A 24575-nucleotide genomic window follows, 5' to 3' on the forward strand; every position below is an offset into this window, starting at 1 on the left:
TTTCTTAGATCCTTACTTATTATAGGCTAGTCTTGCTTATTCTCAAATGGAGCTAGGGAGGAATGGGTAAAAGCTAAGAAGATACTTTGTCCGATTTAGGAAATGTGTGTTTTGTTTTAGTTGAGGTATATCCTGTTTTGTAAGATACTGTATATATTTTTAAGTCATTATTTGAGAGCATTGTTATATCACTTTTTAGGGAAAGTTTTTTTTGCCCCAGTTTATAGCTATTTGGTTTAAAATTTTCATTTAATTTTCAGAATTTTTGCCAGACTCCTCTGCCCCCAACAAAAAGCTCTAGATTAGGTGTATCTTAGGTGCTCCCCAAACCCCTGGCCACCCCATGCATACCTTTTCATTATTCGCTGTTTAATTCTCTATCTCCCAGTCTAGATCCTATGTCTCCATGAGAGCAGGGACTATTCAGTTTTGTTTACTGTGTATTTCCCAGTTCCTAGTTCAGTGTCTGGTGCTCAAAAAATATTCTTCGATAAATAGATGATAATAATATTGAAATATTGTGTATATTTCTTTGATTTGTTAGTAACTACAAGTAGTTTATTGTGTATATGTCAATTAGCAGAAGAAAAAGAGCAGTTCTGCTCTTTTTTATAAGCATTTTTAGGAGTTACTGTGCACCTTATTACAAGAAAAGTGGCCAGGAGTAGTGGCTTACACCTGTAATCCCAGCACTTTGGGAGGCCAAGAAAGGCAGATCCCTTGAGACCAGGAGTTTGAGAACCAGCCTGGGCAACATGGAGAAACCCCATCTCTACAAAAAAAAAAAAAAAAAAAAAAAATACAAAAAATTAGCCAGGTGTGGTGGTGTGGGCCTGTAATCCCAGCTACTCGGGAGGCTGAGGTGGGAGAATCACCTGAGCCAGGGAAATCAAGACTGCAGTGAGCCATGATGTGCTACTCACTGCACTCTAGCCTGGGCAACAGAGTGAGACTCTGTCTCTAAAATAAAATAAAATAAAATAAAATAAAATAAAATAAAATAAAAGCTTAGGCTATAAAAAACAAAATTTCTATTAACAACGTCTTATTAAATACATACTGTAGGCCGGGCGTGGTGGCTCATGCCTGTAATCCCAGCACTTTGGGAGGCCGAGGCGAGCGGATCACTTGAGGTCAGGTGTTCGAGACAAGCCTGGCCAACATGGTAAAACCCTGTCTCTACTAAAAATGCAAAAATTAGCCAGGCATAGTGGCAGGCGCCTGTAATCCCAGCTACTGCGGAGGCTGAGGCAGGAGAATCACTTGAACCTGGGAGGTGGAGGTTGCAGTGAGCCGAGATTGTGCCACTGCACTCCAGCCTGGGCGACAAGAGCAAAACTCCGTCTCAAAAAAGTAAAATAAAATAAATAAATAAATAAATAAATAAAATACATATTGTATTTTATGTTTAATAAAGGGAATAAAGGGAAGCTTTCCCTTTTCCCTTGGAAAGTTCACTGAAAAATCAACTGTGAAATGGCAGATTAATAGGAAAAAAGACATACAAAATTTATTTTAACGTGCATAACACAGGGAGATTTCAGGAGAATGATTACCCTATAACTCAATGGGGTAGAGACGTTTATATACTCTTCTTTATAGGGGAAAGGGAGATTGGAGAAATGTGGCAACTTAAGGTATAGTAAAGAACTTTTAGAGGAAAATGGGGAACATACAATGGCCTGGGAAAAAGTGTGTTGAGCCCATAGAGGAGACAATAGTTTGTGACAAAAGTCTGTCCAAGAGTGTTGACAGACTTGTCTTTCTTCCTCCAATATGAGTTAAGTAAATGAAAACTCAGGTAAGGCAAATATGTTCCTCTTTGGCAGGTCTAGTTTCTAGGCAGATAAGGGAAATTCAGAGAACAACGTCATTTGGCGCTTTGGGAGAGACAAAGAATTGAGAGGCAGGAGGGGTAGTGGGGAAGGTGAGAGAGACCTTGAAGCTGCTTCCTCAGTTCAGCGAGGCAAAGCACCATATTTTGGGGTATCGGTTTCTGAGCCCGAACAATTTTTACATCACGTTCCAGACACATTTTATGACTTTTCTTCACTGCATACTTCTTTGAAACTCATCTTACTCTATTTTTCTAAAGGTATTTGCATTAAATGTGCAAAATACTAATGCTCTAAAGAGGAATATTTTGAGATATTAAGAATTATTTGTATTTCAATGTAAATAAAGTGATTTTTTTCTAGAAATAAAATTTCTAATTCAAATAGTCGCTTTGGAGTTTTTTATAGAAGATGCATATATATATACACAGATATATGTTCATTTCTATTAAAATCAATGTGCTAATGTTCATATGTGTTAATATTAATAAAGGTCTTAGGATTAAATTTATTCTGAAATAGACTCCTAGGATTGTGAAAGTTTGAGGTTAGTCTGGCAAAAGACACATTTAGGGGAATATCTTTCTTTAAAAACAATTTTGTTTTTTTTTTTGCTGTCTCTTGATCTCCTGCCTCACACATTCCACTTTATTGACATTACAGAAAAATTGATTCAACAGCATTTTTACTTGCACTGCTTTTTTTTTTTTTTTCTTAGACGGAGTCTTGCTCTGTCGCCAGGCTGGAGTGCAGTGGCACAACCTCAGCTCACTGCAACCTCCGACTCCCGGGTTCAAGCAATTCTCCTGCCTCAGCTTTGCGAATAGCTGGGATTGGTGGCACGCACAACCACGCCCAGCTAATTTTTGTATTTTTAGTAGAGACGGGGTTTCACCATGTTGTCCAGGATGGTCTCGATCTCCTGACCTCGTGATGCGTCCGCCTCAGCCTCCCAAAGTGCTGGGATTACAGGCGTGAGCCACCGCGCACGGCCACTTGCACTGCTTTTTAGCAGCGAGCTCTCAGGTCAATCAACTGCTTCCTTAGGTTTACAAACTGTGGGTGTGTATTTATAAACACAGTTGTTTTGTATATCCTTTGTAGAGCACGTGGTGAAAGTGACACAGGAATAAATGCAAACCTTTTTTTTCCCCTACTTTTTTCAAAGACATAAATCCCAGGAACACTCACAACCGCAGAAGGGGATTTGATGGACATACAAAGAAACTAAATTTTGTACCGCCACAGAAGTGAAGCATGGATAAGCTCAAAGGTATTTAGGCAGTATTTTATTTCAAGATTTGTTATGGGGACGTCCGCCACGCCCTGGTCCGCCTTCACCAGGCCGGGCAACACTGCCCAGTAGCTGAGACCCGGCCGCCCACTAGGGAGCCGCGGGGGCGGACTCCGGGAGGAGGTCCCGAGAACCACACTTCCCAGAGTGCCGTGCGCAGCCCCGCCCAGCCCGCCCCGCCCCCAGAGGCCGCAGCTCACGGGGGCTGAGGTGAGAGGACGCCAAGCGCCCGCCAGGGCTCCGCGGGGCCGCGCAGGAGAGCGCGCGTCCGCAGGGTGCTCGCGCGGGGCTGGTGAAGTACCGCTGAGGGCGGCCGGGGCTCCGGGAGCCGGGTAACGTGGCTGCAACCTTAGCGACATCAGGAAGAACAAGGTCGAGGATCGAGGTAACGGGACGCTCGTCTCCCCTCAGTCCCCTCTTCCTTTGTGCGGTGCCGTCCGCTCGCGCCGAGCCCTCCCTCACCCCAGCCCCCAGGTCGCAACACCGTCCCGTCTTGGGTCTCCGGTGTGCGGAGGAAATTCGAGTCCTCGTGCACAAACCGAAACTCCACAGCTGAGAGGGCTTGGGGCCCAGACAGCAGGAGCTCCAGCCCCCGAGCTCCCTTGCACGGCTTTTGTCGCCCCCATTGGCGGGAGGAGCAGGGTTATGCTCCCAGCTCCCGGAGGGGAGCCCCAGCCTCTGGCTCTGTCAGTCTCGCCGGCGGCTCCTTGACTCCTTCCTCCCAGTCTTTCGAAGAGGGGTCCAGGAAGAGGGCAGGCGCGGTGCGGCTGGCGCGGGTTCGGGGCCCCGGGAGGGCGGCCGGACGCCCCCTGGAGCGGCAGCCTGCGGGGGCGGGGCGAGTGGGCCACCTCCGGGCCACGCCGCGCGGGGACGAGGCGAGGAAAGCACTGCCTGTCCCCACTCGGGGGGCTTGCTGGCCGCCCTGGAGGTGCCTTCCCGGGAGCGGCGGTGTAGACCTTGTTGAGAGTGCCTCCTGTTGTGGAGCCAGGAACCGCAGCCTCTTTCTAGACGCGCAGCCGCCCGGTGGAGTTGTTACCGCCACGATGACAGCTCTTTACGTCTTCCACTCCGTGCTGGGCTCAGTTGGCTTGCTATTTTCTTCAGAGAGAGCGATTTGGCTACATAGCTTGAATTTTCTACGTGCCTCGTGCTTTACTGGACTTGCACTGTTTTTCCCTCTTGGCAGTGTTTAATCGGGTGACTTTTCATAGAAAACGTTCAGTATTTTCATCTGTGTTAATGGCATAACTTTATTTTTGACTCTTTGCCCTAAGCTAATGTTACCAGTTGAGAGGGATACTTTGGGAAAAGGTACTTAGAACCTGGGTTGACATAAGTATTTTATCTGCTGGTTGCACGTTTTTTCCTTTGCATTGTTTTTCTCCTATACAAGATGGTAATTGTTGGACTCTAGGTGTTCTTTATTCTCTCTCTAGAAGGAAATCCTCTTCGCGCATCTTTCTCGTGTTCTGGCCCTGCGGTACTCTTGGGTACGCGGAGGAGTGCTGCTAACAGTGCTGGCGCCTGCAAAGCTGCTTGGAGATGGCGGTGGCATTAAGCTGCTGCTTTTCCTCAGACTTCCTCCTGGCACCCTCCTTAATTTGTCAAACTGACTGACCCAGTTCAAACTTCAAACTTGTAGTCACTTTATTTATTTAGTCACTTTTTTAAAACATTGGCTTTCAAGATACCAAATTGCGTAGGCCTAAATATAAAAAGAAGTGTCTCAGGGGCCGGGTGCAGTGGTTCACGCCTGTAATCCCAGCACTTTGGGAGATTGAGGCGGGGGGATCACTTGAGGTTAGGATTTTCAAGCCCAGTCTGGCCAACATGGTGAAACCCTATCTCTACAAAAAATACAAAAATTAGCTGAGCGTGGTGGCACGTGCCTGTAGTCTCAGCTACTCGAGAGGCTAAGACAGGAGAATGGCTTGAACCCGGGAGGCGGAGGTTGCAGTGAACCGAGATCATGCCACTGCGCTCCAGCCTGGGCGACAGAATGAGACTCCATCTCAAAAAAAGAAAAGTCTCAGGATACTCTATTCAACTACATATGAGCACTTAGCTTCATCATTTTAATTTTTAAAGCTGCCAATTCTTTTAGCATTTGATAAGATTACTGATAATTGGCCAAGATGATATATTCTGTAATAATTGCACATTTTTTGACAAGAAACTCAGTTCACATTCAGTGAGGGTAATTTTTTAAAAACAGTATTTCTTCATTCATTAAGAAGAAAGTTAGGGCCGGGCGCGGTGGCTCACGCCTGTAATCCCAACACTTTGGGAGGCCAAGGCGGGCGGATCAAGAGGTCAGGAGATCAAGACCATCCTGGCCAACATGGTGAAACCCCCATCTCTACTAAAAATACAAAAAAATTAGCTGGGCATGGTGGCGCGCGCCTGTAGTCCCAGCTACTCGGGAGGCTGAGACAGGAGAATAGCTTGAACCTGGGAGGTGGAAGTGAGCTGAGATCACGCAGCTGCACTCCAGCCTGGCAATAGAACGAGACTCCATCTCAAAAAAAAAAAAAAAAAAAAAAGTTGGGTAAATTTTGATCCCACCTGCTATTTTGAAAAATGAATTTCCTTTTTTAGAGCAGTTGTAAGTTCACAACAAAACTGAGTGGAAAGTATAGAAATTTCTCATGTATCGCCTACCCCTACAGAGCCAAAAATCCCTCATCAGAGTGGTACATATATTACAATTGATGAACCTACATTGACATATTATCACATCCACAGTTAGGATTCAGTCTTGGTGTTAAACATTCTGTGGGTTTGGACAAATAACCCTTTTGTTTTTATCAAGAACTTTCGAGAGTTGTAGAGAACTGAAATGGATATTGTCATTTTAAAAAGATTAAAGAGTCTATTGCAGACATCTTAAACATTAATTTCAGATAGTTTTTGTGTTTTATAAATTGAATGTTTAAATTTCTGGTTACTTATATTGGAATTCCCAAAAGAGTCACATTTATTTTTGTATATTAAGAACTAAAGGGCTCCACATGGTAGCTCACACCTGTAATCGCAGCAATTTGGGAGGTCGAGGCAGGAGGATTGCTTGAGTCCAGGAGTTTGAGACCATCCTGGGCAACAAAGTGAGACCTGTCTCTATATTCCAAAAAAAAAAAAAAAAAAAAAAGAGGCCAGGCTCGGTGGCTCATGCTTGTAATCCTAGCACATTCGGAAGCCAAAGCAGGCCAATTGCTTGATCCCAGGAGTTCCAGACCAGCCTGAACAACACGGTGAAACCCTGTGTCTACAAAAAAAAAAAAAAAATACAAGAATTACCCAGATGTGGTGGTGTGCACCTGTGGTCTCAGCTACTTGGGAGACTGAGGTGGGAGGATCACCTGAGTCCAGGGAGGTCAATGCTGTGGTGAGCCATGACTGCGCTGCTGCAGTGAGCCATGATTGCCTCACTGCACTCCAGCCTGGGTGACAGAGTGAGACCCTATTTCCAAAAAAAAAAGCAAGACATGAGGGAGAATAAATGTTTCATAAAATAACAAAATGTTGTTTTCAGTCACTAAAATTCACTTGACTATGTCTTTTTTTTTTTTTTCTGAACAAAATGTTTTATATTAGCCAAAGAAACGAGGGAGTTGAGCATTTTAAATAAATTAATTTTTATTTACTCATGTCAAGATATGTCTACAATAAAAATGTCACCCATTAGTCTATTTTTAAAAATTCTGTTTTCTCTGTTTTGAGGGGCTTTTATGAAAGTACCAGACTATAATAATGTTCTGAGCTCACTTCTGGTACTACACAATTCTCTATTAGAATCCCAGATCTCCGCTTATTGGCTGTGTGAGCATGGCAAGTAATTTTCTAAACCTCTTTCCTTAGCTGTGGAAGGGGGGTAAAAATAATACGTACTTCTATTTTACCAGAATTGAGGATTATTTGGTGTTGTATGTGAAAGCATTCTCTAAGCTGTGATCAACTATAATATTCATTGATATTACTAGTTACATGCTATATTTTAAAATGCTGCCAGTACAATTTATTTTCTGGTGGATATTGCTATGTAGATACTGTCAGCTGCTTTTTTTTTTAATGGGTTGGTCATGCAAGAAAGTATATTGTTTGGTTTGGTTATGAATGATTTAGTTGGTTCTTATGAGTCAGAGAGAGAATTATGGAAGAGGGTTGGAGGGACCTTGGGAAATTTTCTACTTCGTCTCGCTGACTCTTAAACTGCATCTGTTAGCGTGAGCATAAATGGTCTTCCAAGGGTCTGTGAACTCTGTATATTTATACTTTTCTGGGGAGAAATTAAATGTAAATTTGTACTTTTCTGGGGAGAAACTAAATTAAAAGAGCATCATGACCTTGTTCCCACTAAAGGTTTAGGAAACCACTAGCTTCAATGATCTAGGCAGGTTTCTTTAGTAAAAATGTTAGAGATTATTTTTAAAATTAGTTTTTTTGTGGAAAGGAAAGAGAAACAGGTTATATTGCGGAAAGGAAAGAGAACAGGTTATTTTTGAAGCACTGAGTGTCTGTTTTTCTTCCAAAGCTAGAATTGATATTTATTATACACTACCTTCATATGAATAATAGTGCTGCTATTTCTACCTGGAAGTGGTACCTTTGATTGATTCATTATCTTTAGGCAGATACTGTCTACTCCTCTCTTCTTCCCCACCCCCAGCCTTGATGGGCAATACAGTGGAGGCAGAGAATGGGACATACAATCCAGCATGTCAGAATATTATTTAAAATGTCAAAAGATAATTTGGCTTGTTTATTCTAAATTTGGATGTTCTTTGTTTTCACAACAAAACACCTAATGTTAAAGAAAATTAAGTATTTAATCTTTCAAACTAGATGATGATATGTACATAATCTGTTGTATGATATTTCTTGTATATCGTAGAGTATAAAATTATATTAAATCCTAATTGATGATCACTTTGACTTTTAGTATTGCTAGTTTGAAAAGATGGATATGTATGTTTTCAAGAAATTTACAGCTTGCTTTTGTAGGTTATATTATCATTAGTGATTTTCATTTATAACATTTAAAACTTATTTGCTTTTTTTGAATTTCTGAATCGGACATACTTTTAAATCTGAGTTTATTCTTATTAAAATAAGCGTTTGGAATTTTGCCCTGTTTTCCTTGTATAATGATTGCTGGGCTATAAGGCTTTACAGTGTAAAACCAAGTTCTGTTCTGGATCAGTTACCAGTAGCATTCCCAAGGCTGGGAAAGTATGAGGTGGATCAAGTGATGCTATACAAACTTGTGAATGAATCTGTCCATCAAGTAATGTCTTTTTCCTTGAGATCTTTTTTCCTTTGATATTAATATTTTCATTTAAAGTGAAATGAAAATATTGAAATGTTTTTCAGAGTTCAAGGTTCTAAACCAATATTTGGGAATTTATAGAATAAAGTAGCAGAAGTGTGGTTCTTTGTAAAAATAGTCTGAGAAGTCTTAAATAGACCTCAAAGATTAGTAGTAGAGATGAATGCCAATATTGCAGCATACTTTATATATAAAAGATAAGTCACTACGTTGGATCTTTAGTTATTTTAATGCAGAGGATTGCTTAACTTTAATAATGAAAGTTTGAATTAAATTAATTAGATATGGAAAACAAAAGGGAATAATTTCATCAAAAATTTTACCTATGGGAATCCTATCATTTTAAGATCAGTGATTTGTATGGGTTCTCCTACACTTAAACCTTAAAAAATTCTGGCCAAGCGGGGTGGCTCATGCCTGTAATTCCAGCACCATGGGAGGCCGAGGCGGGTGGATTACTTGAGGCCAGGAGTTCAAGACCAGCCTGGTCAGCATGGTGAAACCCTGTCTCTACTAAAAATACAAAAAATTAGCTCGGCATGGTGGTGCACAGTTGTAATCCCAGCTGCTTGAGAGGCGGAGCTGGAGGATCATGTGAACCCAGGAGGAGGAGGCTGCAGTGAGCTGAGATTGTGCCACTGCACTCCAGCCTGGGTGACAGAGCAAGACTCTATCTCAAAGAAAAAACAAAACCGAAAAAAAACCTTTAAAAATTCCTGAAACATTTCCTGTATAGGGAGAATATTATTAATACCACTATTTTGGTTCTCATTGTCATTTACACATAGGCACCTCCATACGGAGAAAACATTAATTCTGTCTTTGGCCTAGTGATAAGAACTTGGGCTTTGCAGTCAGGCAAGTCTCTATTGAATCCTCGACATTGCACTTCATAGCTATGAGACCTTGGTTAGGTGTCTTAACGTCTCTCGGCCTCATTATCCAAAACTGTAAAAAAATAGGAATTTTACCTCTTTGAGTTATCCTGAGGATTGAAATGAATACATGTAAGTATGTCACTCATGATGACAATTATATACATATATATATATATCTGTTATGTGCCAGTTAACTCATTTAAGCTTTATAGCAATCCTATGAGGTTGATACTATTATTTTCCTCATTTTTACAGATGAGGAAACTAAAGTTAATGAAACGTTACGTAACTTAACCAATATCATACAACAAATATACAACTAAGAAGTAGAAGCACCCAATTAATGCTTGCTGTTGTCATTTAAAAAAAAAAGATGACTTAGGGTATTATCATCTTTTCTATAGTGGGTTCCTAATAATTGCAGTCTCATGTAGAGCATTATAAAGCATATTTTATTTCTTTGCTGGAAAAAATGTTGATTGCAGGACTGTGTTCCTGACCAAGGACTCAGGATCACATAATTTATAAAAGTAATAACATTTGTTTATTGAATGCTTACTATGTACTAGATACAGAGCTAAATATATGAATTACTTCACTTACCCCTCACAACAGCCTTAGAGCTGAGGCTCAGAGTAATTTTAAGTAACTTGCCCAAGGCTACACCGTTAACACGGAATCCCAAAAGTGTCTAGCTCGAAAGTCTCTGCTGCTAACCACCAGTTTATGTGCCTTGTGTCACGTATGGCTGGCAGATATCTCTCAAAAGCAAGGTAACAGCTTCTATAATTTTAAATAGCAAAATGTGCTACTATAATTTTGAACTAGAAGGAAACTGATTACCTACTGCCTGTAGGCTGAACTAAGCTTGCTGTCTGTTTTTGTAAACAAAGTTTTATTGGAACACAGCCATGCTGTGTTCTTTTAAAAATAAAGACACTGAGACCCAGAGAGATTAGGTAACTTCCCAGTAATGTAGCTACTAGTAATCTAATGTCAGTAACTATGTTAATAAGCCTCTGAAAGTCTGCCAATCCCTGAATCCCATGCTACCCCGTAAACTCTATGTAAGATCAGCAATGTGCTCTATTCAGAGGGACTGTGCCTGGTTGGCATAGCCATCCCTTCAGTAAGTAGTAAATTCAGCTTTGTGCTTTTCATTTGGTTTCAAACATCCAGTGTGAAACATTCCATACTTTGATACTTGGCAACAAATTATTGATACATTAATTTTTTAGTAGGCATTGTTATCTTAAGTACAACCCTGTCACTTCTCTGACATTCTCAAATAAAAATAATGAGTAATATAGGCCCCCTTAAGGTTCACGCATGTAGTTCGCATATTTAGGTAAAATTCAAGATCTTTCTTTTACTACTTTATACTAGACTTTTAGACCACTATGACTGTGATAAACTAAGTGGCCCAGTTCAAACAAGGAAATGATTACTGTAAGGTGTCAATGGAATTCCTTTTTAATAAAACAAATCCCAAAATAAACATCTTACAAAGTATTCAGTGTAGTGAAAATGTTGTTCATAGACCCTAGAAATGACATTAGTATTTAACAAGCAGGCTTTGATAATAGTAGTATCTAATATTGCGTGTGTCGTTTAAGGATGGGGATACACTCTTAGGAAACATGTTAATCGGCGATTTTGTCATTGTGCAAACGTCATAGAGTATACTTACACAAACCTGGGTGGTATAGCCTACTACACACCTAGGCTATGTGGTGTAGCCTGTTGCTCCTGGGTTACACACCTATATAGCATGTTACTGTACTGAATACTATAGTCAAGCCTGTAACACAGTGGTTACCTATTTGTGTGTCTAAACAGAAAAGGTACAGCAAAAATAAAGTGTTATAATCTTATGAGACTATCATCTATACATTGGTCACCATCATCATCTATTGTGGACCAGAACACTGATATGCAGCACATGACTGTAAAGACTGGAAATGCTATTGTTAAGAAAAACTTTTTTTTTTTCTTTTTGAGACTCTGTCGCTTAGGCTGGAGACCACTGGCAAGATCATGGCTCACTACAGCGTTGACCTCCCTGGGCTCAGATGATCCTCCTACCTCAGTCCCCTGAGTAGCCGGGACTACAAGTGCAAGCCTACTACACCTGGCTAATTTTTTGATTTTTTGTCGAGGCTGGCTCTCACTATGTTGCTCAGGCTGGTCTTGAACTCCTAGTAGTCTCAAGCAGTCCTCCCAGCTCATTGGTAACTGGTTGTTTTTAGCTTTTCAGTTTTCAAAAAAGAATTACTAGGTTGTATAACTCACAGCCTAAGTCATCAAGATATTTCTTAAAAGGTGGAACTGCCACATGAGAGGGCACGTAAATTAAAAAGATTTTGGATATCTTAGCTAAATGGAGCCTAGGAAGGCTTATATGAACAGCAGTGTGAGAGTGTTTATTTCCTGACAGCCCTACCAATTTTATTTTTTGTCTTTGGCAATATTTAATTTCATTAATTAATAAGGACTTTTTAATATTCTCATTGATCATTTTCCCTTTCATTATAATCTGCGTTTTTTCTATATGTAAGGACAGTTTTCGGCAGACAATGTTGCTGTACTACTAACTGAAGGCCATGTTATTGTTGGTCTTAACTCAGTTATTCTTCAAGAACACATCTGTCTAAAAGAGGACTCTGACATCGAGCTGTTTCAGACATCTGATTCACACTTAACTTTGACTTTGACTTCAGCACCAGTGACCTCTCTTATCAGTCTTTCCAGTAGCCTACTAGATCTCTCCATTGGCTCTCCTATCAGTGTTGAATTTCAGCACGTCCTGACTTCCAATTAGGAAATTATTCTTTCCAACTCAGTGATCTCAGCTCACTGCAACCTCCACCTCCCAGGCTCAAGTGATCCTCCCACCTCAGCCTTCCAAGTAGCTGGGACCACAGGCACGTGCCACCATGCCTGGCTAATTTTTGTATTTTTTGTAGAGATGGGGTTTTGCTTTGTTGTCCAGGCTGGTCTCAAACTCCTGGGCTCAAGTGATCTGCCTGCCTTGGCCCCCAAAGTGCTGGGGTTACAGGCTTGAGCCACTGTGCCTGGCCAAGAAAAACATTTTTTTAAAGTCACGGCAGTAACTTGTTGGAAGTCATGTATACTTTAGGAACTATTGAAGCTATTATACAGTTTTTCAAACCAGCAGATTCTCCTTTAATGATTGGTATATTTTGGACTGTTTGATTCAAATTTTAAATGTAAATAAAAAGGAAATAATGAGTATAGCCTACTTTTTTCCTGACTTAAAAGTAAAAATGGAAATTTTAAGAAGTGTATTACCTTTGGAATAAAGTGATTCAAAAATTGAAGTAAATGTCTTATGCACAGTGTTACTTTAGTTAAAATTATTTAAGCATACATTGATTTGGATTATAGTAGAAAAATAATCTCTGGTGTTCATAATCTGTTCATTATAAAAATATTTTAAGTACTTTGTTTATTGTGTTATATGTGTTTACTGAACATGGGAGTAATAGCAGTGAAGAGAGATGGTGCCTATTACTTTATGGGCTTATGTAGTGGTATAGGGAAGACTAGTAGTGAATAGGTACTTATAAGTAATAAGTATTTTAAATTTGACCAAAAATTGAATATGATATACTTTGTGATAGGTATAATGAAAAAAATATCAGATTTTCATGGGAGCACAGAGGAAGTACGCTAGGAATAGGATTTTTAGCGATGGCCTTCTTGAGCAGATGAACCTGGGCTGAGTCTTAGAAGATGAGCAAGAGTTAGCAGGAGAGAGTGGTGGTAAAGCGCATTTCAGAAAGAGCAGAAAGCCTGAAAGGAGGCAGAGAGGTGTGAAATAACCTGAAGTATGTGGAAAATTAAACACATTCAGGTTTTGCTCTATAGAACATGAGATGGGGTTTGCCATTTTGTTATTTCACAAGTATGCAAGAATTGATTTTGGTAAATGCACATACATCTTCCATCAGCTTTCAGGTGTAGCTCTAAAATTAATCACATACTGCTATAAAATATAATCTTTAGTGTCCAAAATCTTCATCTAACTGAATTGTAAAATAACTTCTTTTATTATTATTTTTATTATTATTATTATTTTTGAGACGGAGTCTCGCTCTGTCACCCAGGCTGGAGTGCAGTGGCATGATCTCGGCTCACTGCAAGCTCTGTCTCCCAGGTTCACACCATTCTCCTGCCTCAGCCTCCTGAGTAGCTGGGACTACAGGCACCCGCCACCATGCCCGGCTAATTTTTTTGTATTTTTTTAGTAGAGACAGGGTTTCACTGTGTTAGCCAGGATGGTCTCGATCTCCTGACCTCGTGATCCGCCCGCCTCGGCCTCCCAAAGTGCTGGGATTACAGGCGTGAGCCACCGCACCCAGCTGGCATTGAGTTTTTTAAGAGGTGCTTTCAAAGTGCCGTTTGGGGCTGGGCGTAGTGGCTCATGCCTGTAATCCCAGCACTTTGGTAGTCCGAAGAGGGCAGATTGCTGGAGCTCACAAGTTCACCATCAGCCTGAGCAACACGGCAAAACCCCACCTCTACAAAAAATACAAAAATTAGCCCGGTGTGGAGGTGTGTGCCTGTATGTAGTCCCAGCTACTCAGAAGGCTGAGGTGGGAGGATGGCTTGAGCCCAGAAGTCGGAGATTGCAGTGAGCCGAGATTGCGCCACTGCACTCCAGCTTGGGCCAGTAGTAGAGCCAGGCCTTGCCTCAAAAACAAAACAAAACAAAACAAAACGAAAAACCCAAAACAGAACACCAAGTGCCATTTGGAGTTCCTCTTTCTGTTTAGTAGTCTTTTGATTAATATGTAGTATGAAAACACAATCACTGTGCTGCAAAGAGTTATGAGGATAATACAGTGTAAAGTGAGTTAGTACAGTATTCAGCATAATGGTATTACATATTAATATCACATGCTAAATGTGATAGAAATTATAAGTACAAAGGAAGCTAGAGAAAGAGAATAAGGTGGTCTGGCTTAGCATAATAGTATCTTTAAGCTTTTGCTATCAGTCCTGTTTTCTGTAATTCATTGTAAATGATGTTTATATATAAAAATATATTAGTTTTGTTACGTATGCTCTGCATTGAACCATAAACTTGTCTGCTTCTGTTTGAAGTATTTTCTCTTCATAACTTCCTATTTTGTTGATTGATATGACTTTACTGGCACTTAGAGGAGCAAAAAAAAAAAAAAAGGAATCAACTTCCTGTCTGCTTCGTTGTCATAACATGCCAACATGTGATAGAAATGGACATCTGTGGCATGTTATGACAATGATGTGCCACGGATGTCCATTTTTTTCCTCTCTGTTGTTTTGTGCTTTTAATCTTTTAATCTATTTGAGGAAGGAGGAATATCATTTATTTTTCTCCCTAAGAATCAGAATCTTAGGCGTATTTTTAAAAAATTCCGGTTGTTTAAATTCTGGAGTTTAGGTTGAACTACATTTTTACTTGATACTAATATACGGTCTTTATAAGTCCTAACATCTACTGAGTTCCTTAGGCAGAGTGAATAGTCTTTGAGTAAGTAGTCTCTTCTGCTTCTGTCTTCCTGTTCTATTATATATAATAGATTTTTTAAAGTTGAGGACATTGCATTATTTAAACAGACCATTTTAAGAGAATTTGGTATAGACAGCTTTTGAGCTGTTGTGTCCTGCCCAAATCTGAATTCAAATGTAAAAATAATTTTATAAAAATGAATATTTATTAAAGCCCTTTTCATAGAAATAGTACGCTGACAAATGAAAACATTTTGTGACAACAATAATAAAACTTTCACTAGATACAGTTAGAGTAGTTTGATATAAGGGGAAAAAGTGTATGTTCGTTTTGAACTGTATGCATTTTAACTTAGTAAAGTTTAAAAATAAGATATTAGTGATACCTGCTGTCATAATACTCATATAGGACATAAAATATGGCATGACAAAATAAGTGAAAGAAGACTTCCGGGTACAGTGGCTCAGGCCTGTAGTCCCCGCATTTTGGGAGGCCCAGGTGGGAAGATGGCCTGAGTCCAGGAGTTCAAGACCAGCCTGGGCAACATGGCAAAACCCCATCTGTACAAAAAATACAGAAATTGGCCCAGCATGGTGGTTGCACACCTGTAGGATTGCTGGAGCCTGGGAGGTCAAGGCTGTGATAAGCCGATCGAGATTGCGCCACTGCACTATAGCCTGGGTGGCAGAGTGAGACCTTGCCTCAAAAAAAAAAAAAAAAAAGAAAAAAGAAGAAGACGACGACTCACTAGACTAACAATAGTTGACCAAGGTTTGTTTGTTTGTTGTTTGTTTTTGGCTAAGCATAGGGGACTTTATTAATGCTACATGACAAGGTGGGGCTCCTAGGCCCCTCCCTCTTCAGGGGTTCTGCATGGAAAGTGAGGAGGGGAGATTCTCAGTGTAGTGGGGCACTGAGTGTGGCAGGGACTCCCCAGCAGTGAGGGCCTCTCTCTTCCTCTCATGCTCTCTCTGGGGCTGGTGGTCTGGTGGTCTTACTCTTGGAGGCCATGTGGACCATGAGGTCCCCGACCTTGTTGCTGTAGCCAAATTCATTGCTATACCAAGAAATGATCTTGACAAAGTGGTTGTTGAGGGCAATGCCAGCCCCAACATTGAAGATGGAAGAGTGGGTGTTGCTGTTGAAGTCGGAGGAGACAGCCTGGTGCTCAGTGTAGCCCAGGATGCCCTTGAGGGGGCCCTCCAACGTCTGCTTCACCACCTTTTTGATGTCATCATATTTGGCAGGTTTTTCCAGATGGCAGGTCAGGTTCATGACCAACACCTTGGCAGTGGTGACACAGAAGGCCATGCCAGTGAGTTTCCCATTCAGCTCAGAGAGGGCCTTGCCCACAGCCTTGGCAGCACCAGTAGAGGCAGGGATGATGTTCTGGAGAGCCCTGCAGCCGTCACGCCACAGTTTCCCAGAGGGGCCATCCACAGTCTTCTGGGTGGCAGTGATGGTGTGGACTGTAGTCATGAGTCCTTCCACGATACCAAAGTTGTCATGGATGACATTGGCCAGGGGCGCTAAGCCGTTGGTGGTGCAGGAGGCATTGCTGATGATCTTGAGGCTGTTGTCATACTTCTCATGGTTCATGCCCATCACTAACATGGGGGCGTCAACAAAGTGGGGAGAGATGATGACCCTTTTGGCTCCTTCCTGCAAGTGAGCCCCAGCCTTCTCCATGGGGGTGAAGACACCAGTGCACTCCACAACGTACTCAGCATCAGCATTGCCCCATTTGATTTTGGAGGGATCTCGCTCCTGGAAGATGGTAATGGGATTTCCACTGATGACAAGCTTCCCATTCGCAGCCTTTACGATGCATGGAATTTGACATGGGTAAAATCCTACTGGAACATGTAGACCATGTAGTTGAGGTCAATGAAGCGGTCATTGATGGCGACAATATCCACTTTTCCAGAGTTAAAAGCAACCCTGGTGACCAGGTACCCAATACGACCAAATCCGTTGACTCTGGCCTTCACCTTCACTACCTCAGCGATGCAGCTGGCAATGCATGAGAAGATGCAGCTGTGTGTCGAATGGGAGGAGCAGAGAGCCAAGTTGACCCAGTTTTTTACATTGGGGGAAAAAACCCAACCCATAGAGATCATGTTAATTCAGTCACTCATGACTCCAGCTCATTGTGGGCAAATACATAGATATTGTTACGACACAGTCTTCAGCTGCGCGAGGTGGCGGGTGCCTGTAGTCCCAGCTGCTTGGGAGGCTGAGGCAGGAGAATGGCGTGAACCCCGGGGGCCGGACCCTGCAGTGAGCCGAGATCATGCCATTGCACTTCAGCCTGGGCGACAGCGAGACTCTGTCTCAAAAAAAGAAAAAAAAAAAAAAAGACACAGTCTTCAAAAAAGAGTACACTGTGTTAAGCAGGCAAGTCTAAAATACAAAAGAAAGAAAGTTAACGAGTCGGAGAAATACAGCGTACTATGGGGGCTCACAAGAAAGATCACATCCCATTGGGAGAATTAGGGAAGAATTCATAAAAAGGAATTATTTAAGCTGGGCCTTCACATCATTCCCTCACAAGGAATAGCTTGAACATTTGCAAATATATTTGAGGAAAACTGAATAATTAAATCTGTGATATAGTAGAAAAAGAATGGACTTAATCACAGCTGGGTTGAAACCCCATCTCCCACCATTTCTAGCTGTGTGGCCTTGGGCAAGTCAGGGATGTTAGAACCATCCATAAGGTGATGCTTAAACAAGAGTATATTTAAGATTTCTGGCAAAATAGGTGGTGCAGAGTGGTTTAATAAGTAGTTTTTCCATCTTCTTTCCCCCTTTCCCTACTTTATGTAAAAAATGAATGGAGAAAAAGACTGGAAGGTAGACTAGAGCCAGAGCAATGAGGATCTTGAATGCCAGGATAAGCTGAACTACATACATTAAGCAGTTTGGAAAGGACAGTTAGAGTTACATAAATCTAGCAGCATCTAATCCTTGATAGATGTTTAGTGATGGCAAGGAGGAATGTGGTGATTGGTTAGGGGAAGTCACTACAATCCAGGTTAGTGTGTGGATCTGAACTAGAGTACAATGAGAGAGAATAGAGTTCAATGATAATAGGAAGAAAGGGAAGGATGAATAGAGATTTTTCCAAGTAGAATCCGGGAGAATTGAAGTGGGTAGGTTGTGAAAGTTGAGAGGAGTCAAATATGGCTCACGTTTTGAAGTAGGGTAACTGAAAAAATGGTGTTGCTACTTGTAAAAGTAGGGGAATCTAAAAGTATAGTGAGGGAGAAGATAAGGACCTTGGTTTTTCATATATTTTGTTCTGTCATTATATTTCACTTATAAAGTGCTTTGAACAGTAGTGTGGTAGTTAGTAGCACAGGCTGGGTAGCCCTGCTGCCTAGGTTCACATCCTGGCTCCACCACTTACTTGGGCTTCACTCCATCTCACTGTGCCTCAGTTTCTTCAGCTAGTTAGGGCACAAAATATGGCATGGCAAAATAAGTGAAAGAAGACTCCTGGGTGCAGTGGCTCAGGCCTGTAGTCCCAGCATTTTGGGAGGCCTAAGTGGGCAGATCGCTTGAGTCCAGGAGTTCAAGACCAGCCTGAGCAACATGGCAAAACCCCATCTCTACAAAAAATACAAAAATTAGCCCTGTATGGTGGTGCACGCCTATAGTTCCAGCTACTCGGGCAGGGGGGCTGAGGCGGAAGGATAAAGGGCAAAATAAAAGTAGCTACTTCATGGAGTTGTAGTGAGGACTAAATGATTTAATTTACATGCAATTAGAACAGTGACAGCAGATAGTGTTTTCTATCGTGATGCTGATGTCTGCCTTTATATTGTGTGTGTGTGTGTGTGTGTGTTTTTGTTTGTTTTCTTGAGTCAGAATCTTACTCTGTCACCCCGGGTGGAGTGCAGAGGCATGATCACAGCTCACTGTGGCCTTGACCTCCTGGGCTCAAGCGATCCTCCCACTTCAGCCTCCCAAGTAGCTGGGACTACAGGTGCGTGCCACCACACGTGGCTAGTTTTAAAATTTGTTGTAGAGACTGGATCTCACTCTGTTGCCCAGGCTGGTCTTGAACTCCTGGGCCCAAGCGATCCTCCTAGCTTGTCCTCTCAAAGTGCTGAGATTACAGGCGTGTGCCATTGTGCCTGGCCAGCCTTTACATTTTATTTTATGGGCTGATTTATCCCTTAAGCAGTAGAGTGGCTTGTGATTATATTGCCTTGTGTCTTTTGAGTTTTATCATGAGTAATGTTGGAATGCAACAATCTTTTTTTCCATTTTATTTTTTATCATATAGCAAAATTGACATTTTTGGGGTACAAGTCCATGAATTTTAACAAATGTGTAGATTTGTCTAATCATCACCCAAATCAATTTTAAATTAACATTTAAAATAGATGCAAAATAGTCTCATCATCCCATAAAACTCTCTTTTTGCCATCTCCTTTTAGTCATACTCTTTCCCTGCCCCTCATCCCTGGCAGCCACTGATCTGTTTTTCATCACTATGATTTTGTCCTTTTGAGGATATCATATAAATGGAATCATAGAGTATGTAGTAACCTATTTAGACTGGCATTTCACTCAGCAGCCATTGAGATTCATCCAGGTTGTTGCATGTACCAAGTTTGTTCCTTTTTATTGTGAGGTAGTGTTCTATTGTATGGGTGTACCCACAGTTTGCTTATCCATTGACTTGTTGAAGGTTATTTGGATTATTTTCACTTTTTAGCAATTGCAACTAGAGCTGCTGTATGTTTTCATGTGCAAGTTTTTGTGCAATCACGAGCTTTCATTTCTCTAGGTTAAATTGCCAGGAGTCAGATTGCAGGGTCATAGTATAAGAATATGTTTAACTGTGTAAGAAACCTCCACCTTTTTTTTCTTTTTAAGAACAGTGATGCTGTTTTGCATTGCCACCAGCAGAATATGAAAATTCCAGATGTTTCACATCCTCACCAGCACTTGGTATTGTTAGTATTGTTTATTTTAGCCATTCTAATAGATGTGTAGTGGTATTTCATGATGATTGTGGGGTGTGTGTATGGGGATGTGGCAGGGGCTGTGTTGCTTAGGCTGGAGTGTAGTGGCTATTTACAGGCATGATCGGATGATAGTGCACTACAGCTTCGAACTCTTGGGCTTAAGCAGTCATCCTATGTAGCTGAGACTACAGGTGCACACCACTGTGCCTGGTTCATTCTTTTAATTTTCATTTGCCTGATGGCAGTGATGTTGAACATCTTTTTGTGTGCTTATTTTCCATCCATATGTCTTCATTGGTGAAGTGTCTTAAGTCGCTGGTCCATATTTTAATTGTGTTGTTTTTCTTACTGTTAAGTTTGAAAGTTTTATATATTTGGGATGTAAATTTTTTGTCAAATATGTGATTTGCCAATATTTTTCTCCTGGTTTGAAGCTTGTCTTTTTACTCTCTTATGGTGTCTTTCTCATAGCAAAAGGTTTTAATTTTGATGGAGTTCATTTTAGCAATTTTTTTCTTTCATATTTAACAACTAGTAGCCTGACCCCGAGTCATGAAGTTTTTCTGTGTTTTTATTGTTTTAGGTGTAGTTATATATGTAACATAAAAATATATTTTATATATTATATAAAATGGATCAGAAACTATATGAAACTATAGCCAGGTACAGTGGCTTGAAGTTCCAGGTTACAGTGTGCTATGTTATGATTTTTTGTGTGTTCACCTTGTTTTTTTTTTTTTTTTTTGAGACGGAGTCTCGCTCTGTCGCCCAGGCTGGAATGCAGTGGCGCCGCATTTCGGCTCACTGCAAGCTCCACCTCCCAGGTTCACGCCATTCTCCTGCCTCAGCCTCCTGAGTAGCTGGCGCCCGCCACCACGCCTGGCTAATTTTTATATTTTTTTAGTAGAGACAGGGTTTCATCATGTTAGCCAGGATGGTCTCGATCTCCTGACCTTGTGATCCACCCGCCTCGGCCTCCCAAAGTGCTGGGATTACAGGTGTGAGCCACTGCGCCCAGCCATGTTCACCTTGTTTTTAGTGACCTTGCTAAACTTACTAGTTCTAGCTGTTCCTTGGGAATGGTTTACATAGACAATTATGTGTGCTGATAGGGACAGTTTTGTTTCTTTCCGGTCTTTGCCTTTTCTTTTTCTTGCTTTATTGCACTGGAGATAACTTTTACTTCCTGTGTGGTTTTTCTTCTTTAGTATGTTGTTATGGTGGTTTAATATGCTGGTAATATGGTAGACTATATTTTTTTGAATATTGAAGCAGCCTTGCATAAACTCTTACGATAAATTCTACTTGGTCGTGATCGTTCTCTATATTTTGCTAGATTATATTTGCTAATATTTGTTGGGGATTTTTATGTCTGTATTCATGAGGGATATTGATTTGTAGTTTCCTTTTCTGTTATCTTTGTTTTTGGTATCAGAGTCATAGCTTTTCTCATGAAATAAGTTGGGAAGTGTTTTCTCCTCTTCCGTTTTCTGAAAGAGATTTTGTAGAGTTGAGGCTATTTCTTCTTTAAGTGTTTGGTAGAATGTAGTGAAACCATCTGGGCTTGAAGATTGCTTTTGAAACTGTGATTTAATTTAATAGTTATAGCAATGCTTAGGTTGTCTTTTGGGTGAGTTTTGGTAGTTTGTGAGTTTTGAGGAATTGGTCCATTTCATCTAAGTTGTCACATTTATGTATGTATAATTTTTCATAGCATTCACCTTATTTACCTTTTTAATGCCAGTGGGGTTTGTAATGATAGTCTCTGATATTGCAGATTTTGGTGACGTGTGTCTTCCCTCCCCGCCTTTTTTGCCAGATGTTTATCAATTCTGTTGATCAACAGGCCAGGTGTGGTGGCTCACACCTGTAATCCCAGCACTTTGGGAGGCCAAGGCAGGTGGATCACCTGAGGTCAGGAGTTTGAGACCAGCCCGGCCAAAATGCTGAAGCCCCGTCTCTACTAAAAATATGTTGATCTTTTAAAAATAGCTTTTGGTTTGGATTTTTATCTATTGTTTTTTGTTTTCAATTTAATTTTGTTTGTGCTGTTTATTTCCTTATGCTTGCTTTGAGTTTATTTTGTTCTTTTTCTAGTTTCTGGTTTTTGAAAGTAAAGGCTTGGAATACTGATTTAATACTTTTCTATTTTTTTTTGGAGACGGAGTCTCAGTCACCCAGGCTGGAGGGCAGTGGCGCGATCTCAGCTCACTGCAAGCTCCGCCTCCTGGGTTCACGCCACCATTCTCCTGCCTCAGCCTCAGAGTAGCTGGGACTACAGGTGCCTGCCACTATGCCGGGCTAATTTTTTTGATTTAATACTTTTTTTTATGTAAGCACATAATTTTCTAAACTTTCCCCTAAGCTGCTTTTTTACCTGTAGCCTACAAATTTTGATATTTTGATATTTTATATTTTCATTTTTGTTAAGAACTAACTTAATGAAGAAATTTCTAATTTCTCTTAAGACTTCCTCTTTGCTCCATGGATTATTTAGATGTGTGCATTTAATTTGTAAGCATTTGGAGAGTTTTCTGTTGTCTTTATTACTTATTTCTAGTTTAATTCAGTTATGGTTAGAGACTACATTTTATACAATGTAATTTCTTTTAAATTTGTTTAGGGTTGTTTACTGACTAAGGATATGGCTTATATAGGTCCATGTGCACTTGAAAAGAATGTATATTCTGCTGTTGTTGGGAGGAGTGTTCTATAAGCACCCATGAAATCCAGTTGGTTGATGATGTGTTCTGTTCTTTTATGTCATTGCTAATTCTCTGCTAACTAGTTCTATAACTGAAGAGGAATGTTGAAATCTCTTCAATTATAATTGTGGATTTGTCTGTTTCTCCCTTTAGTTCTTTTTGGTTTTGCTTTGTGTATTTTGACGATTTGAAGATTTGAAGTTAGGTGTATGCACATTTAGACTATACTATGTCTTTGGGAATTGACACTTTTGTCATTATGTAGTGTCTTTTTTTATTGCAGTGAAAAACACAACATAAAATTTACCATCTTAACCATTTTTAAGTGTGCAGTACTTAAATATAGTACATATAGTGTTAACTGTATGTACATTGTTGTCCAGCAGATCTCTAGAACTTTATTTTGCAAAACTGAAATGATACCCATTGAACATCTTCTTTCCACCTCTCTTGGCAACCACCATTTTACTTTCTATGAATTTGACTGCTTCAGATACCTCATATAAGTGGAATCAGCGGAACTTGTCTTTTTGTTTCTGGCTTATTTCACTTTGTATAATGTCCTTGAGATTCATCCATGTTGTAGCATATGACAGGATTTTCATCTTTTTTGAATCTTACTGGTATTCCATTGTATGTATAAATCACATTTTTCTTTTTCCGTTTATCTGATGATGTACATTTAGGCTGCTTCTACCTCTTGGTTATTGTAAATAATGCCACAGTGAACATGGGTGTGCAAATATGTCTTTACTATCCTGTTCTGACTTCTTTTGGATATATACCTAGAAGTGGAATTGCTGGATTTTATGGTAATTCTATTTCTGACTTTTTGAGGACTATCCATACTGTTTCCATAGCAGCTATGGAAGCCAGTTTACATTCCCACCAGCAGTGGAAAGGGTTTCCAGTTTCTCTAAGTCCTTGCCAACACTTCTTTCTTTCCCTGTCCCAACAAGTGTAAGGTGATATCTCATGATTTTAATCTGTATCTCCCTGATGATTAGTGATATTGAACATCTTTTTATATACAGTTGACTGTCAGTATCTGCAGGTTACACATCCCCAGATTCAACCAAACATGGATTGAAAATATTTTTTAAATCTAATAAAAATAATACAAATTTTAAAAATACAATATAACAACTATTTACATAGCATTTACATTGTCTAGGTATCATAAGTTATCTAGAGATAATTTAAAAGATAATTTAAAATATGTAGGAGGATGTACATAGGTTATATGCAAATACCATACCAGTTTATATAAGGGACTTAAGGATACATGGATTTTGGTATCTGCAGGGATCCTGCAACCAGTCCTCTGAGGATACTGAAGAAGGGCTATACTTCTTGGCCATTTGTTTATCATCTTTGGAGAAATGTCTATTCAAGTCCTTTACCTTTTTTTTTTTTGAGGCAGTCTCACTCTGTCACCCAGGCTGGAGTTCAGTGGCATGATTACAGCTCACTGCAGCCTTGAATTCCTGGGCTCAAGTGATCCTCCCACCTTAGCCTCCTGAGTAGCTGGGACTATAGACACATGCTACCACGTCCAGCTAATTTTTGTATTTTTTGTAGAGACAAGGTCTGTGTTGCCCAGGCTGATCTCAAACTCCTGGGCTCAAACAATCCTCCAGTCTCAGCCTACCACTGTTGGGATTATAGGAGTGAGCCACCACACCTGACATGTTTTTGGTTTTTGTTTGTTTTGTTTTGTTTTGAGGCAGGTGCTTGCTGTATTGCCCAGGCTGACCTTGAACTCCTGAGCTCAAGTGATCCTCCTACCTTAGCATCCCAAGTAGCTGGGACTACAGTCATTCACCAGCCATTGCATCCAACCTTTTGCCCATTTTAAAATTGGATTCTTCATTTTTTTGTTTGTTTGTTTTTTTATTGAGTTGTAGGAGTTCTTTGTATATCTGGATATTAACCCCTTTTCAGGTATATATTTGCAAATACTATTTTCTTCCATTCTGTAGGTTGCCTTTTCTTCTCTATTGATTGTTTTGCTGCATAGAAGTTTTAAAGTTTGAT

At 40.5% G+C, this 24575-nt stretch overlaps 2 protein-coding genes across 6 annotated transcripts in view; one reads left to right on the top strand and one right to left on the bottom strand.

The window, feature by feature from the left end:
* The first annotated feature begins 3278 nt into the window (after positions 1–3278).
* The window catches only part of KLHL8 (kelch like family member 8), a 66379-nt gene continuing 45082 nt past the window's right edge, over positions 3279–24575 (top strand). The window contains exon 1 of one of the 5 annotated variants that reach the window (XM_055297060.2): positions 3279–3514. The gene's annotated coding sequence lies outside the window, so the exon portion shown is untranslated. The remainder of the gene's footprint in view (positions 3515–24575) is intronic. The other 4 variants (XM_055297063.2, XM_063610256.1, XM_055297062.1 and 1 more) reach the window with 4 other exon arrangements.
* On the bottom strand, positions 15812–16971 carry LOC129491599 (glyceraldehyde-3-phosphate dehydrogenase-like). Its single transcript, XM_055296144.1, has 2 exons — positions 16723–16971; positions 15812–16669 (listed from the first exon to the last, which is right to left on the bottom strand). Exons 1-2 carry the CDS (start codon positions 16969–16971, stop codon positions 15812–15814), a joined length of 1107 nt encoding a protein of 368 aa, XP_055152119.1.

Source organism: Symphalangus syndactylus, chromosome 10 (assembly GCF_028878055.3).
Source record: "Symphalangus syndactylus isolate Jambi chromosome 10, NHGRI_mSymSyn1-v2.1_pri, whole genome shotgun sequence".
Taxonomy (NCBI): domain Eukaryota; kingdom Metazoa; phylum Chordata; class Mammalia; order Primates; family Hylobatidae; genus Symphalangus; species Symphalangus syndactylus.

What these genes read in the sequence shown, in the direction of transcription:
- LOC129491599 (XM_055296144.1), bottom strand. Translation starts at nt 16,971, where the DNA reads ATGATCTCTATGGGTTGGGTTTTTTCCCCCAATGTAAAAAACTGGGTC. An exon ending in TCATTGACCTCAACTACATG is followed by an intron (nt 16,670 to 16,722) that starts GTCTACATGTTC and finishes TGCATCGTAAAG; the next exon opens with GCTGCGAATGGGAAGCTTGT.